Source organism: Platichthys flesus, chromosome 13, assembly GCF_949316205.1.
Source record: "Platichthys flesus chromosome 13, fPlaFle2.1, whole genome shotgun sequence".
Taxonomy (NCBI): Eukaryota; Metazoa; Chordata; class Actinopteri; order Pleuronectiformes; family Pleuronectidae; genus Platichthys; species Platichthys flesus.
This window is the reverse complement of record NC_084957.1, coordinates 5,504,703-5,521,811: the sequence shown is the minus strand read 5'-3', so window position 1 is coordinate 5,521,811 and position 17,109 is coordinate 5,504,703. Positions and strand designations below refer to the sequence as shown.

The 17,109-nt window shown below is 42.6% G+C and overlaps 1 protein-coding gene across 1 annotated transcript in view; it reads left to right on the top strand.

Annotated features, from left to right (window-relative positions):
- Positions 1-5,614: 5,614 nt before the first annotated feature.
- Positions 5,615-17,109, top strand: part of pth2ra (parathyroid hormone 2 receptor a) — a 32,167-nt gene continuing 20,672 nt past the window's right edge. Inside the window, exons 1-5 of the mRNA XM_062403144.1 lie at positions 5,615-6,069; positions 12,114-12,219; positions 14,546-14,656; positions 14,907-15,028; positions 16,984-17,081. Coding sequence (XP_062259128.1) covers positions 6,004-6,069; positions 12,114-12,219; positions 14,546-14,656; positions 14,907-15,028; positions 16,984-17,081 — 503 coding nt within the window. The 5' untranslated portion in view covers positions 5,615-6,003. The remainder of the gene's footprint in view (positions 6,070-12,113; positions 12,220-14,545; positions 14,657-14,906; positions 15,029-16,983; positions 17,082-17,109) is intronic.

The following is a 17,109-nucleotide window of genomic DNA, read 5'->3' as shown; positions in this document are numbered from 1 at the left end:
AGTAGATAACATTTTGTTTATAGAACACCAAATCATGACATACATCATCTCAAGGCGCTTTACAATATTATAGAGAAACAGAATAAGTCCCAGAGACAGAGAGAGAGAGAGAGAGAGAGAGAGAGAGAGAGAGAGAGAGAGAGAGAGAGAGAGAGAGAGACCAGGTACAGGTAAGGTTGGTATAATGAAAATAAAAAGACTGATATGTATTTGTTGTTAATATTGTTGCTAATGATAGCAGCACCAGTAAATAAGTTACTTCTACTACTACCAATAATAAAATAATAATAATATGTACATTATCATTATTATGGATTCCTAGCTTCAATTGCACATAGCTGCAGAGAGAGAACGAGAGAGAGAGAGAGAGAGAGAGAGAGAGAGAGAGAGAGAGAGAGAAAAACAAAAACTAAGGAACAGAAGAAGCTCAAAATGAGTGGGACGTCATCATGTGATTAAATGATTTGGAGTTTAACTCTTGCTGAAGGTTGAAGCTTTTATATCTGCTTGTCGATGCAGTTTCTTATCTGAAACTTCCTTCCACGCGGTTCCAGCATCACTCGTCCTTGTTCCTTTACTTAAATAAGAGTTTCACTTCACTCTCTGTCTCTCTCTGTATCGACCTCATGATGCAGCTGCCTGTTTCCATGTCCTTGAAAGCGCCGGCTCCTACACTTCCTCCTATCTGTCTTTGTTGCATTTGATTGCCCTGCTGATAAGGTTTTGTGTTAGTGCTGACATAACATGGCCAAGTTGCAGAAATGGTTTTGCGTTGTGCTGCTACCACATTTGAACAGACCTGGATCCTCTCTGGTCGTCCACCAGGGCTCCCAGTGGCCTCTCCTGGTCTCCATCCAGCTACAGTGGACACAGTGATCAATCTTTTATATTGATCAAAAGCCTCGGACAGAATCGTTCCAACACGGATGCAGTTTGAATAATTCAGTTAAAGGGACCAAGAAGTCCTCTTAATTAGAAATGTTGGGCAAAGACAAAATGATCTTAATTGATGTGTGAAAAATGCTGCACATAGATGTTATAGAAGTAAAGTATAGCACCGTTCATACAGGAAATGCAGCTCAAAGTGCTTTACATACGAAAAAGATAGAATTAAAAACGTGTTAATAGAAATAAAATGGAGCATGCAACTCATATTAGAGAGTCCAGACTCTTCTTAGAGCTCCGCACATCCGCAGCTCGGCCCTGAAGGAGCAGCTGGGGCGTCAGTGTCTCAGGGGGTACAGCGTGTCGTCCGCTAACCAGAAGGTTGGTGTATTGATCCGTTGCTCCTTCTTCTGCATTGCAAAGTGTCCCTGGGCAGGAAGCTGAACCCACAATTTGGCCGTCACAGTTTGGCCTGTGGGTAGTGTTTAAAAGAGAAAGAGCTGCAAATAGAAACGTGTGTGAATGGATGAATGGGCTTGAAGGGCGTTGAGTGTTCAATAAGAGTGGGAAAGCACTTTATCAATACAGTCCCTCTCCCTTGTCCGTCCCCCCTGCTGCTGTGCTTTCTGCAGAACACTGGACGTCTTCCACTCGTCGCTGTGTGACATTTGAAGGAGCCGAAGGCCGGAGGAGAGTCCTTTTCACCCTCTGCTGTTTCTGGGGCTCTGTCGTCTTTCCGCTCTGCAGCTTATCTTTGTTCTTGTGAACCGACGTCTTTCATTTTCAAAGTTGGATATAACTTGATCCAATCTGTATCCCACTGTACAGAAAGACAGAGGAGCAGCAGGTTCACCGGCCACAGGTTTATGTTCCAATATTTCAATATTTGAAATGCTCACATGAGGTTGATACACTTCACCCCTCGTCCATGAGGCCTCTTCAGTGAGCTGCGTATTCAGAGCTGAAGAGGAGAAACAAGTATCTACAACCTTGTCCCCTTGACCTCATATCAATATTTCTTGGAAACCAGAAGCAGTGTTTTTTATTATTCAGCAGGTCTCATTAGGACCGAAGCAGTGATTCATCCCAGATGCAAACACTCATCCAGAGCCAGACTCTGCACAGTGCAGATCTTGACACACAACAGAATGACTCATTCAAATCAAAACACAAACATCCAGGAAAACGCCAATATCTCAGAAAGCAATATCAAGAAAATGTATTTCTTAATGTGTATATTGCCTCAGTTATTTCCTCCATGCCCCGTCCATTAAAGACGAATGTCCACACTTTTAGGGCCAAACTTTCTCTGGAGTTTTCTTTGTACGTGACCAACGCAGCAGGAGATTCTTTTCTCAGATGCTTTCACAACAAATCAAAAATCTCAGGACACGACGTATGAATTCCTCTGAGGAGATCAACACCTCTGTGAACTTCTTCATATTTGTTTGTTTTGTTTTCCTTTCATTCGTCAATGCGCCAATTTGCTCGAGAGAATCCTGCGGAGATTCTCCAGGCTGCGTTCTCACGTGGACAATCTCCAGAGTTTGATCTGGACGTGTAATGTCCAGAGATTATCAATAGTTCAGTGCATATTCCTGGACTGTACTGTAGTTAGCCACCAGGGGGAGATCAAGATGTTTTGGTTTCACTTTTTGAGAGCAGACATGTTGTTCATCTTCTTCTTCTCTGTTCGGTTTATTGGCTAAGATGCATTTCCGCCATCTACTGTATCTCTTAAGTGTGGAAATGTTTGAAATAAGAATTGTTCCAGGTGATCATCCAATCAATGAGTAGAATGAGGTGTTGTCTGGAAGGTGAGACAACTGAACCGGTGTTAATTCTCCTCGGAGCTGAAACAGTGTTTATTTCCTGGCGTCTCACACGCTGACTAACATAGAATTTAAAATAAATCTTTACACTGCGGTTCAGAGAGATGTTTAATAAGCTTTACATAATGCCTCAGTCACACGACTGCGATAACAAACAGACGCTCCTGCACACACCAGGCCGCCGACATGTTAATTTATATCTTTGGAAAACAACCTGCTGCATGCTGCGAGGGGAGCGAGCACTCTGCCTCAATCAGCTCCTCTCTCATCTGAGCCACTCAGAAGTGTAAGCAGCAGAGCGGCCGCTCGCTCTGGGTGTCTGTCAGGCTTTGAACGCCAATTTACTCAGATGCAAAACAACGCTGTGTTCGCTGAGGAGCTTGTCAGGAACAGTTTCACCTTCCTCATCACTTATTTAAAGAAAATCCCGGCAGCTCCCTAGAAGCTGTTCGTCTCTGACATTTAATGTACTGCACTAGTTTGCATTGGGGTTAAAGGAGCCTTGTCCCCCAGCAATATATGCAGAAAGACTGTGTGTGCATACATATGTTGGTTTCTTTAATAGAGTTTTAAAAAGATCACTTGCCATACAAACAGTAACTGTGGGAGAACCACATGAAGCAGCATCCGCTCACATCCCAGACATGGAATCTCAGTGATGCCTTAAACAGCATTTACCAGCTAATTCCACATTCTGTCTGTTTGTCTGTCTATGGATCACAAACTATTCATCTTCTCCGCTTCATACATGTGTATTCTTAATTCCTCAGAGAAATGCGGTGTCACATTCTGTGTGATTTGGAATATATATGACACATATATTCATGGGGGTCAATGGGAGTAGATCTCCCCCACGGCAGCAACGTCCATACGATCACTCAGCAGTTTGTCTTCAAAGTAAAAGCACACCTTTTGTTTGTGGCTGTGATACTTTGCTGAACTGAACTATAGACAGAAAAGTTTCACTTAACAAACGTCTACAATAGTCGACATGCACTGAATTAAATAAATTCAGGAACTCATTGAAACTATCATAAAAGCCACAGACATAGAAAGTAATGAAGCAGTTATTATTTTATGAAAAACATTGCGGATGAGTTGATAAAGTAGATTAACTTCACTCTGCACCATAGACTGTTAATAGAGAGCTCATGCAGGTGTTCAGTATATACCAGTATATTTAACCGGTTCAACACAATGAGAGGAATGGCAGCGCCCGATAGACAAAGCTCATTATAACCATCACAGTCCAGGTGAGAGAGAGAAAGAGAGAAAGAGAAGATTAATGGTCTCTCTCACTGGGACATAAATGAAAAAGTTTTCCTGTTTGCTCGTGCAACGTGAGAGTGCCTCAACTTTGAAATTGCTGGATTCTTCTGGATTCTGTGATAAAGTGCTGACAGCTCTGCCTCACTTTGTGCACCCGGAGAGCCCCTCTCTCACCGAGCGAGTGTCTTTGAAGGTAACCTGTCTCAGCTAAAGGAGCTTTACAGCGGCTGTCGCACACAAGCACTCGTTTCAGGTTTCTTCAGGGGCAGATACGTTAAACCCACCAGGGCCATCGCTCCGGCTCTGTGTGGAAACCTTAGTGGCAAAACACAAGGGGTTGACCTTTTCCACTAATTGCACAGAGAAAAATAAAGATGAGTGCTTTGTTGTAAAATCATACGTTAATCCCAGACTATTCAAAGAGCTTCTTTCATGTGAGAATAACAAAAGTGCAATGAAATGGTTTATTCTACATGTTTGCTTGATGCTCAGGGTCCATGGATGCTGTGCACAGTGGTGAGCATGTGCTGGCATGGGCACTAAATGCATGAGCCTGTCAATTAGTCAACAGGCAGGCTCTGTGACGTACTGGATGGAGGCTTTTGGGTTTTTGGAACAATAATAAGAAATAAATTCACAATGTTCATTTTACAAGAAGGTGAACCAATGTGACAGCGTGTGCTAATATGTGAGGGGCACTTCCCTCCCATGTCTCCTGGAAACAGACGATACGTGTGAGACACTGTGACAAAAATTAATGAATTGACAGGTTTGACCTCACAGTTGCATCTGAGCGCTGCCACTGACAACATCTGCTGCTTAATTAGGTTAATTGTGGACAAGAATAAACCCAGAGACAGAGACTTCTTTTGAAAATAGAGCTTTGATGAATCACACCGGTTCATTACGTGACTGTAACTTGTGTGTGTTCGTGGTTTTGAACAGGAAACATGTGAACATCTCATCCTCTGAATTCAGATTCATGAATCTCTACTAACAAAGTCATGAATTACAAAAAGGGTTTAAATAGAGGTCTTCATGCATTTTTTTAATAAGAGCTTTAATGACCATATTATATATATTATTACATTATATTAGCTTACAACAAAAGGGCTACCTGTCCAAGGTGTCCATTGTCAGCTGGGATTGGCCGAGGTCTTTTCGGGTGGAGTTTGCGCGTTGTTTTTTTTTGGATAAAAACAACAACAATTTGTACAATTTGGATGATACACACGTGTGAAATCATCACTCGGATTATTTTATATTCAATTTCTGCCATTAGATCCCTTTCACCTTAAGCTTACACACTGCACCTTTAAAGCATAAAGTTATTTACGTTTGAAAAACAGCTGTGGTAACTTAGTGTTAAAATACAATAATTTGCCTGTAAATAAATCAATCAATACATATGTATATAAAGAGTTAAATGTGAAAATAAACAAAAATATTTGGATTTGGTTATTTGTTTCTCTTTAATTGTTCTAATCTTTATATATTCAACATTTTTTTGGTAGTGTTTTACATATTTTTGTTTTGGCACACCTCTGCCTCCATAGCTCCGCCTCTGAAGCGCGAGGGGGTGTGAGCTCGTGGGCCAGTGGGAGACTCTCTGCTATGGAAAGTACAAGGTTTGTGCTCAAAGTCCCTGGATCTGTCCATCGTGGCTCGTTGAAGGACACAAACTTGTCTAACGGACTCCGAGGGGTCTTTTGACCGATTCATGGTTTTCATCGCGTGGACGAGGAGCCCGGTCTTCCTCCTCTCTGTGCGCAGACTGTGACTGTGCCCGCGCGCTGGAGGCACAGATGCGCCCGGAGATGTGACACGGCTCAGTCCTGACAAACCTTTCTGCCGAGAGGAGACTGTGGACGCGAGAGTCTATGATGAAGAAGTCCGCAGCTCCATCCGCCTCCTCTGCGCTGGACTCAGATCAGCTCAGGAGCACAACTTGCGCCAAAACTTTATAATGACGTGAAGCTCTGGCACAGGGACGCGCGGACCGTTGCGCACAGGAACTATGACCTGGATCTCGTGGATGTTGCTCGTCAACTTTTTCTTTTGCTGGGCTGCGGTTGACGCGCAGGTGAGGAGACATTATTATTTGAACAAACTCTTTTGACGCGAGAGATCAGTCACTATATTGTGCGTAATGATTTCCTCATGGAGCCAGTTGAAGAAGCTTAATGGCAGCATATTGGGATTTGAAGAGATCCCATTAGCCTGATATGCGGGAAGAATCCCCAACAGAAATTAGAAATGTGTAGCATATGAGCAAAACACAAAGCATGGATATAGACCTGATATTTCTGAGTGTTACAGCATATTTGTCCTTATCGTGATGGAAGTTCTCTGGAAGCTGTTGAAGGAGAACTCAGGCAGCAGCTGATGTCTGATATACAAACGCTAATATGAGCAATTTTCACCCCCCTCAAGTCTGAAGATGTCTCCCACAGCATCCCAGTAAATCTTCCTCTACTTGCTTCACCCATTCAACGTAGACAGCACAACGCACTGCTGGTTGGTCCTTCATTTATAACCTGACCTTGGAGAGAAGAGAGAGGGTGTGGAATTAGACCCCAACCCTCTTAATTGTATACAGAAGTAATATACTTCATATAAAGTGGTATATGCAGCAATGTGTGAGGATGGTCCCTTATCTTCTGTGAATACTGCTGAGGTGTTTCTTAGATACACAAGTTAAACACAAGAAGTCATTTCTGAACCTGTTGATTTCTGACTAACGCTGTGTTTCAGTCCAGAAAGCCGAGCTGTGAGGAGTCAGAGTCTAGTCCAGAGTCATGTGTCCTCTGTGCACTGTTGATGTGTCCTTCTACTTTAATTAGCAACCAGGAAGCGATCCTCCTCCATCAGCACCATGGACAGCTCCTTTCTTCAACAACCCCCCCCACAAAAATAAGGAATGACGGAAGAAAGGAAGACAGAAAAGTGCAAGGACAGAGCTGTCATAACACAGCCTGTAGCTGAATGACAGGACGGATGATAAATAACAGAATGAACTGTATTTTAGAAAAAGCTCTGTCCCCATCTTTGACGTATATACTTCCTACTTCATTCAAAATCATGTTGCACTGCCCATATGAATCATTAAAGGCTGTTTTCTGATGTCCGTGGTGAATCAGGCTTCTGGCTGATACTCAGACAGAAGTGCACTTTGGCTTCATCTCTGCTCATGATTAGTTTTTCACCAACTAACCAGTGTAGAGTGGGAAGGTTATTGCACTGGAGTAGTGACCTGAGTGTTCATCAAGACGAAAGTGCCCATAAAAAAAGACCATTTAGTATCTACACTCAAATTCACACCTATGTTCAGTTTACAGTCTCTAATAAATCCTAGCCCAGTCCAGATGGGTTTGGACTGTGGGAGGAAGTGGGAGAACCCGTGGAGAACCCTTGGAGAACCCGTGGAGAACCTGGGGAGAACCCTCGCAGACACTGGGAGAACCTGCAACACTATCTGGCAGTGAGAGGAAAGAAGAATAACCACCGCACCACCGTGGATAGCTATTCACATTTCTTGCAAGGACCCAGGGACACATTTAATATCAGCTATATTTGAACGGGTGGATGTTGGTTCACTTCCTGAATCCTGCGGTCAGACTCCACAAACGCCTTTTCCTCTCCTGGCTAAGATGGTGTTTTATTCATTTGATTAAAGATGTGAGCCAGATGTGTGAGAGATATTGCTGCGGCTGCGTGTGTGAAGCAAAGTGTGAGAAGCTGACAGTTCAAGCTCAGAGTGCATGTTCTCAGGAACTCAGCAAAGTGTGCATCTGTTTGGTGGAACTTTGTGAAACTAGCAGATTGTGCGGTTAAGGTGACGTGACCCAGCTTCTCTCGAGCCCCCGATGAGCAGTGCTGTGTTTCACGACAGGAATATCCGTCTTTTGAGAGTTTTCTTTAATAGACTGATCTCAAGCCTGGTGCTATAACAGCTTTTATCCTTAGACAACAACTGTTATCTGCTCTGTGCAACCCCCCCCCCCCCCCCCCCCCCCTCATGATACCATCTCTGCTCACTGCAAATTGTGGCTGAATGCTTCGAGCACTTACAGGTTTTGAGTAATTTTCTACATGTTTACCAGATTTTCTGATAATATGAGATCTTTGAAATGATAAAACGCATTAGCCTTATTCAGGCTTGTTATGTTTGTCTATGAATACATGGCATAATTATCAGGGCAGGAAAAGAAAAGATGTGCCTTTATTTGATGCACAGTCTTTTTTTAAGGTTTTAAAATGTGTCTGGAGGTTTTTTCAAGGCCAATGAGTTACTCTGTCGTTTCACCGTAAATGTCAAAAAATCTTACTCTGCTCACTCTGGTTTAACTGTATGCATTTTGCAGGAGGAAAAAATAGTTTGCAGCATCAGATATCATTTTTAGCTGAATGTATTCTTAAAGGTTCAGTGTGTAGAATTTAGGGACATCTAGTGGTGAAGTTTCATGTTGCAGCTGTACACCCCTCACTTCATCCCCCCTTTCCAAACATGAAAGAGAACCTGTGGATCCCTGAGTTGTCATAAAAACTCAAAAGTTGTTTAGTTTGTCCAGTGGCAGCCTCCTTAGAGCGGACCCTGATGTAAATATAACATATTTAAATATAAAGGGCCCATTCCAGAGTTAAGAAAACAACAACTCATAAAATGTAGATGAATTACACATGTGAAACCATCACTAGGATTATATTGTATTCAATATCAGCCAAACAGATCCCAATCACCCAATCCGACACACTGAACCTTTAATGATCTACAGGTACAGAAGGTGTACCTGTCTGAAACTCCATTAAGGGGCCTCTGAGTCAAAACATGATGGATGTGAAGTTATTTGTCTTCATACATTGACTTTCTACACCAGTCGATGACCTGACTGGTTTGTGATCAGGTTTCAGGACCAATCAGTTTCAAGCTCTTGGCTTTCAGAAATGCTGTGTAAGATAAATTAAATCTTTATCCTGCAAGACTCTTGACTGAATTAAATCTGATAAGATTGTCTTTCAGTGATGGAAATGTAAGGTTAGTGAATAACTGCTGAAAATAGATGCACGACCGTGAATAACCAGTGGCTTGTCTTTAACCTCTTTAATTAAAACATTTAAAGCTCACTTCTCTTCCCCTCTCTTCTAATCATTAACCCTGTCTCATAAAGATTATATTATGTTGCTTAGTACATAAAGGATGAAATGCAGCTGCAGAGATGAAGGTGTTCACCAGCGGCATCTTTTCACAGCTGATTAAGTGCTATGTTCTGGTGCTGATGGGGTGGATGGTGGGTGTAGAGCTCATACAGAACTCCTGGGGTGTGTGTAATGTGCCTCATGCGTGGTTTAATTAAGGCTTAAACTCTGTCAGGAGGGATGGTGGTTACATGAAGTGTTATTTATGGTTATGAATACTGAGGAAGTGAACTCATCCCGTCAAAGACGACTTGCTCAGTAATTATCCCGAGATGGGAAGCGTTGCCAAACCCAAACATAGCAATTAAAACATCTTGTGAAGACGAGGAAAAGTCTCCAACTGTGTTCCAGTCATCAAGACATTTGGTAAACTCTCCTGAGAGATTCCAACTCTTCACACACCATCTTCTGCCACTGTCTCAACTCCACGCCAACTTTTGTCTGTCTGCATCTCACTGAATCTCAGTAAGGCTGATTGCTTTGCCTAATAGTCTCTCACAAGTCTCTGTTTATTTGAATTAACCGACTGGGTAAGAAAAGTAAATGGTTATTCTCCTGGACAGGCAGACAGGTTTTCTCTTAAACACAGACAGGAGGTGTGGCTGCGTCTAGCAATGAGTGAAAATAATGAAAGTTGAAATAAACAATAAGAGTTTCAGGCTGGAGTCGGAAAGCGAAACACAGAACCCAGAGGCGAAGGTTTAAATCTTATTCCAACAATGAATACAAAAATCAGTAAAAATGAAGCAAAGATAAGGACAGAAACTCTCCACAGCTGCTTTGAAGGAGCGCGAGGCAGGCAGGGGTTTGAATTGGCTGCGGATTCGAGCCGACAGATAAACCATCAGGCCGGACGTGGCAGAGGAGCCGGAGCACATGCAAACAGGAAGTTCCACTGGGAAACTATAAACACTGAGAGCTGGCAGAGCTGGACGTGAGCAGACTGTGAGATCAAACCGTCTGATGAACACTGAAGGGAGGGAGTGGATGTGCTGCAGTCAGGTCAGAGGTCGGACAGGTAATACTGTGCAGGAGAAGGATAGGGGGGGGGGACCGGTGAAAAGCACCCCCACACACACACACACACACACATCAATACAATAGGGAGGGGATTTGAGATAAAAATTCACAGTGAAACCAAAGACTACCCATGAAACTCATGAATGTGAAGTCCCAGAATTTATATTGTGAGAATGACTCAGTTGCTTTTAATGAGGCTGTTGAAGGGTTTAATAAAAGCTTTCACCACGTAGGACTTCAAAGTGAATGAAAGGACAGATGAGCAGAAGAGGATCGTGTGATTAGTGGAACAAAAGATAATCACCTTAATTCAAAACGTAACACTTGGACGGATGAAGGGACCTGATTGTTTATCACCCCCGTTTTTTACTTTTGATTAAATATTTATAAAAGGGCTTCATTTCATTTAAGCACATTTTTGACTAAGACAAGTTCAGTTATGTTTTTTCTAGCAGAGGTTATTTTCTATACATAAGTTGTTATTTATTATTTGGGTTATTGGCAGAGATGATAGATTTCAGAGTGGAGTTTATTATATTGATTTTCCTCTTTGAGAGACAGCTGGGTTTTCTGCTGCTGTGTGAGAATATGGTCAAGAACACAATGGACATCATCTTCCCAATGTGAGTCTTTCAAAGAGTCGTTTCCCTGAACAGGAACAATGTTGAAAACTCTTATCGTTTTTTTTAAAAGGAACGTTTTTACACTTTACTTCTTTGCACTTGCGTCTTAAAAGCTGCCAAAGAACTGCAGATTATCAACTTCTACTAGTTTTAAGATTTGAACTTATGTCTTCACTGATGGAGTTCAAGGAGCAGAGCCTCCGTCTAAAAAGCTGAATTGGATTTGTTTTTTGTGACAGCCGAGAATCACAGTGCACACAGAGCATCGTGTCCTCTCCCACTCTCATCCACACTGAGGTTGAACTGTCCGTCCACGTGTCCTGTCCTGCGTCATTCACACCTCAGTTGGACAAATGACTTGCTGTTGACACAGATGGTCTTTCTCCTGACGCCTTCTGGAGATCATGCACCGACAGTAACGAGTCTCACGTGACATCCAGTCGTGGACAACCCGTCTGACTTTGTGGTGTAGATTCCATTCCTTTTGTAAAGTGTAAAGAATGATGTTGAAAAGAAAAAGACAAAGTTTGAGCAGCGGTCAGATTCACCGAACGAGGAGACGGAAGAGAACTACAACGATAAAAACGAAAAAGACCAATTTGTGAAAGGGCTTGGTTTGAAGGTTGTATGAATAAAGACTTTCTCCTGTCTCCTTAAAACCATGTTTTGTAGAAAGACTCTGACGTTCACCATTGTTTTCCCATCTTTGCTCTTAGGTTGCTCGAGCGCACTAACGCCCACACGACTATAGACGTAAACAGACAAAATAAGTTTTTCTTCTTTTCATTTGACATTTTCACACAAATATCAGGAAGGAGAAAACGGGATCTGCAGTGAAACAGACAGGAAGTCTCTGGAGTTTACTCTGAATGATGCAGCAGGGGCGTCACAAGACTTTTTGTTGTTGCTCTAACTTTCATCATCCATGATCTCGCTCTTCCTCACGTAGCCACTGTCGTCCAAAGGAGGTTTCGTGAGAGTGAGTCCAGTGAACTTTAGTGACCGCTGCACTCATCAGTTATGATTAACATAGGATTGATCATCTGCCTATTGCTAAACGATGAAGTTTGTATTTTAAATCCACTGTCCATACAAGTGTTCAAATGTAAAACATGCAATACATTCTGCTCCTCATTGATTTCTGCCATCGTTTGTGTTGTCTCAACTCTCCTGGTGTGGTCCAGTGCCGGCCTGGCAGCTCACACGTGGCAGCAGATCCTCACTTTCATCACAGAGCCAGCTTCAGGCCGTGGTTCAAACCTGTGATGGTGTTTGTTGTGCTCCACAGACGGGGTTCGATGGTCCGCTCTCTGCACAGGAGCAGATGTTCATCCTTTATGAAATCAAACTGCAGTGCTACCAGAACCTGTCCAGCATCGAACCGGGCTCCACAGGTACCACACATGCACACTCACACAGAAGTTGCAATGCAAATCCTAAGTTTTGTGCTGAAACACTAAAAAGAAATCAAACTTTTGAGAGGCACAACAGCATAATAGTTGAATTTCAATGTTAAGTGCTGGTAATTTGAATAGTTTATATTCATATGCAAAAGTTGAGCCACACTTGGTATTCTTCTCAAACTTTTTCCAATCTGTCACAATTTTGTGGAAACTTTATCATTTTAAAGTTCCGAGCTATGATTGAAACAACTATTCCTTGAGTTGGTTTTAGATAGAAGAAGAATAAAAAACTGACTTTTCATTTCTGGCCGTGGTGTGCTGGTGCTGTTCGGCTGAATAGGACAGATGTCACTGGCAGATTTACTGGCTTCAGCGAACGAGCTAATTGAGATAACAGAGTCACTGCCCGGTCCAACAAAGAGCAGCTTTTAATTGAACTAATGTTTCCCATCTGTACTGATGGGGATTACAATATAACATCTCAGCAAGCCTATATAAAAATATGAAATATGATAGTGCCATGTTGAAATGGGGGAACAGGCTCAGAAAACTGGAAAACGTTTTTTCTTCACATTGAAATTTACACACACACACACACTCACACACACGTGTTGAAACTGGCAGCTGTGGAGGACTGAAGGAATTCATCATGCAACTATTCCTGCCACGTTCAGGGTGAACCTTCACACGAATGAACACTACCAAGGTTTCCAGAAGAGCATTCCGGGAAGTTCATGCTTTTTATTCACACATATAGATGACATCTTAAAAATGTAATTTATTCTTGTCTGTCAAGGATTGCTTTTCGATCAGGAAGGAATTGAGTGCATCGAAACAGTTCTTCTTCTTCTGTCAGAATCAAGGTGGTTTGGTTTCTCTGGTCACTCACTGTACAGAAAATCATTGGAAACCACAAACACACACATTCCACTTCTTGTTAGAATGGAAATTTAGTTTTTTTTGAAAAAACACAAAGCAAATATTGTGAACTCATGACACACATTTCACATTTATACAATAATTACATGTTATTTGTAAAAAGAAACAACTTCACATTTATATTAATCTCTTAATGGTAAAGCAACACTACACAACTTTTTCTAACCCTTAAAGTGACTTTAATGGTAAACTGACTTTCAAAGGGAGAAGGATCCCTCTTTCATTTCCACTCCTCACCCTGAGCTTCTCTTCTGGATCAGTGTAGCTTTGGTGAGCAGGTCCAATCTCCTGTGACCAGTGTGTAGCTGCCTGAGAGTTGCAGTTTAAATTGGCTGAATCAGGGCCAAGCGAGTTCACGAGAGAAGTTGAACTGCAGACCAGCGAAAAAGTCATTAAAAACCAGCGTTTATCTCCAAACTTCATGGAGGAAACTTTTAAAACATCAAGAGCTCTAATCAGAGTTTGTATATTTGCTTCAGCAGCAGCTCCTCTGGTTCAGGACGCAGGGAATCATGGGTAATATCCACCATTCAGTTGAGATTCGTTCCCAGACTCGAATCGAGCCCAACAGAATTCATCACCACGTAAGGCTCCAGAGGGCGCTGTTGCTCAGTTTTTTACCAAAAGGCTTACCAGATTATTTTAATTCAATGTAAGAATGTTTGCATTTCAGACAATAAACAAAAGCTTAGAAATCCACCCTGACCAGGGGCCTCTGCTACGGAGCTCATTCACTTCTTATCGGGGTGGATCACCCTGGTAAAGAGATCAGCCCGTACGAAAGCAGCTTCTCAGTGAAAGATAGAGATTCTCATCAGAGGGAAGGATCCACCTTTGTCTGCTGCCAGAGCCGAACAAAAACACACTGTGTGCATGGCAATACACAAGGTGGCACATGCTCTCTCATCGTGTTCCCTGGACTCCCAATGCAGGATGTCCAGGGAACACTGCCTCACAACCTGGTCGGGGGAGGGTGGGGGGGGGGCAAGGGGACATCCAACCAGGCAGCAGAGAGAGAGAGACCGTGAGGAGGAGAGACAGTTCAACAAGGTTCCCTGGATATCCTGGGTTAAATGGGATTTACTGAATCACATGGGCAGAGCTGTGGAGGCTGGTTCCTTTCTGTCTTTTCCTTCCTTCTTCGATTGGTGTCCGACCCCCCGCCTTCACCATCACACCTGGAATCATGGGGCCTGAGAGTAGACCCACTAGACCCTCCTCCTGGCTCTGCTGCCAGGAGGACAGATCTAGATCAGGAGAAACCTGGGTTGATACAGATTTAATAACCAGCATCTTCCAAGCACAAGCCTCAGTGTGTGTGTGTGTGTGTGTGTGTATTTGTGTGTGTGTGTGTGTGTGTTTCTCCTTCTCACTGCAGATGATGTATGCGCTCCAGACTGGGATGGTCTCATTTGTTGGCCACAGGGATCCCCTGGGCTGGTTGCCAAGGTTCCCTGTCCGTCCTACATCTATGACTTTAATCACAAAGGTCGGTTCTGTTTTCTTTTATAGACGAAGCATCACTAACACTGGCTACTAGGAGACAACTGGGAATTTAGACTGGGAAGATACTTTAAGGGTGGAAAACCTTTTAAAGTGTTTTTATTAAATAGACACATTGGTTGTTGACTGGGGGGAAAGGGGAAGCTCAAAAATCTGATTATCAATGTTTTATAAGAATGAAATGCTTGAATTATGACAACCTCCATTGGAAGTGTCCATCTACACGTGTTTTACAGGACACGCGTACAGGAAGTGTGACGACAACGGCTCCTGGGTGTTTGTCGACCGTTGGAACAAAACATGGACCAACTACTCGGAGTGTCTGCGCTTCCTTCAGCCCATCGAAGAGGAAGAGAGAGTAAGTTGGATCGAAACCCATTTACACAGCAGGTACTTGGTTCACAAGAAAAATCAATTTTCACTTTTCAATTTTCACTTGAACCAGGTGAATCCCTTCAAGGTAGACCAGGCCAGGACAGCAGCATCAAGCATTACAAGATAACAAATGGGACAAAGCAACATCAGGCGTATAAGTGTGACAACACATAGATGAAGCTAAAAAGACATTGTCAATATCAGGAGAGCCAACAAACTAACTAACACACAGCCTTTACAGAACAAAACAGGTCAACAAATGGCCAGAAAAACCGAAACCCGAGGGTCACACAACCAGAACCATCAACAGACCACCGGACCAAGTCAAAGGGAAATATACTTTATACACAAAGGAGGAAGTTGGACAACTGAACACAGGTGAAAACACATTGCAGGAGAAGATGATCAGACAGGAGGTAAAGCAGTCAAACAGTCAAACAGGAAACAAAGAACTCACAGTGCAAACAAACAAGCAAACACGGAACACAAATTCAGAAAGTTAAAGGACCAAATCTATCTTTAAGAATATCACCAAAGTGCAGGAGCATGAGAGTTTGACAAAAGTGACAGGGAGGTCTGAAAAGCTTTTTGTGCAGCAGGATTGTGTGTTTTTCTCGTATCTTATCTTTGTAATCAGTTCCTGAAAATGGATCTTGGCTGCAAGCAGATTCCAACCGTCTAAATATTCTCCTTCTAAGTATTTGTACATTTGACAAAAAAACAAACTAAACACAAAAGCCAAAGCATCAGAAATCCCAATGGCAGCGTCTGATCCAGTCATTTATCATCATCTGTGGGCTGTTCTTAATTGGCATTAAGAGGTGGCCAACGGCAAAATGTAAATCCATCACTGACTCATGTTTTATCGTTGCTTTGGTTTCCTCCACCTCCACAGTTAATTAATAACTTGTTGTCCAGCCGACAGTTTTCATCAGAACTTCACACACTGCAGCCTTTCAACTTTTCAAGGTCTTTATTGGATTCTTTTCATGTTATGTATTTCGCCCACGAAGGAGGAGGTCCTTTTTAAAAGCACTGATCCTCATTCTTGTGTCTGTGTTGCTCTCATTAAAACTTCTCCTCAGGCTCTGATCTGTGAAACTTCCCTCCTGGCTTAAGTTCCTTTGGCTCTTTCTTCCATTTTCCTTTTGCTCTACTGCATGGTTGTCGCCCCACACACCGACAGAATCTCTGATCAGGTAGCGCTCACAGCAAGGGTCAATAAAGGTAACTGTGAAATGTCTCCAACCTGTTGCAGGAAATAACCGATTGGGATCTTGTTTGGAGACTTAAGATTCTGAGTTGTGCCTTGACTTCCTGAACGCTCCACTTCACACATGTAACAAGCCTCTTTCTGCACAAACACAAGATGTTTACCTCGATAATGAAACAACAACCATACGTATTCATCTCCTATGATTTACTACTAATACAATATATTTATAGGATAAATGTTTGCATGATTGCAAAGCACTTTTAAAAACGTATTCATCTATGCAACCATCTTTCTCGAGGGACTATTTCACATTCACTGTGTGGAAAATAAAGTGTCTCTACCCAAAGAGAGCCGTAGCCATCTCTCATTCTGCTTATCAGCTGGATCTTCTGGCTCATTTGAGTCTGACCGGTGCTTGAGAAGATATCATTATCTTAGAAAAACACATTCCTTGTCAAAGCTGCAGATATCTTTTGCGGTTCTTTAGCTTTTGAAAGCAAATAATCTGCTAGAGGTTAAGGTTTCAATGCTGCAACACATATTTATGAAGTGTATCTGATCCACTCTTGTGTTCAGGATCAGTTTCTGCTTCAATGTGAACGTTACCCCTCCATCTCCTGTCGAAATATGAAATCCACCTCAATCCACCTCTTGTATTGCTGCATGTTGACGCTTGTGTAGAGTTCAAGAGTCTGTCTTAATCCTTAAATGTGTGTTCACAGCGAGACTTCTTTGAGCGGCTCTACGTCATGTACACCATCGGCTACGCTGTGTCCTTCAGCTCGCTGCTCGTGGCCATCTTCATCATCGGATACTTCAGGTAAGAGGACCTCTCCAGCCATGATGAA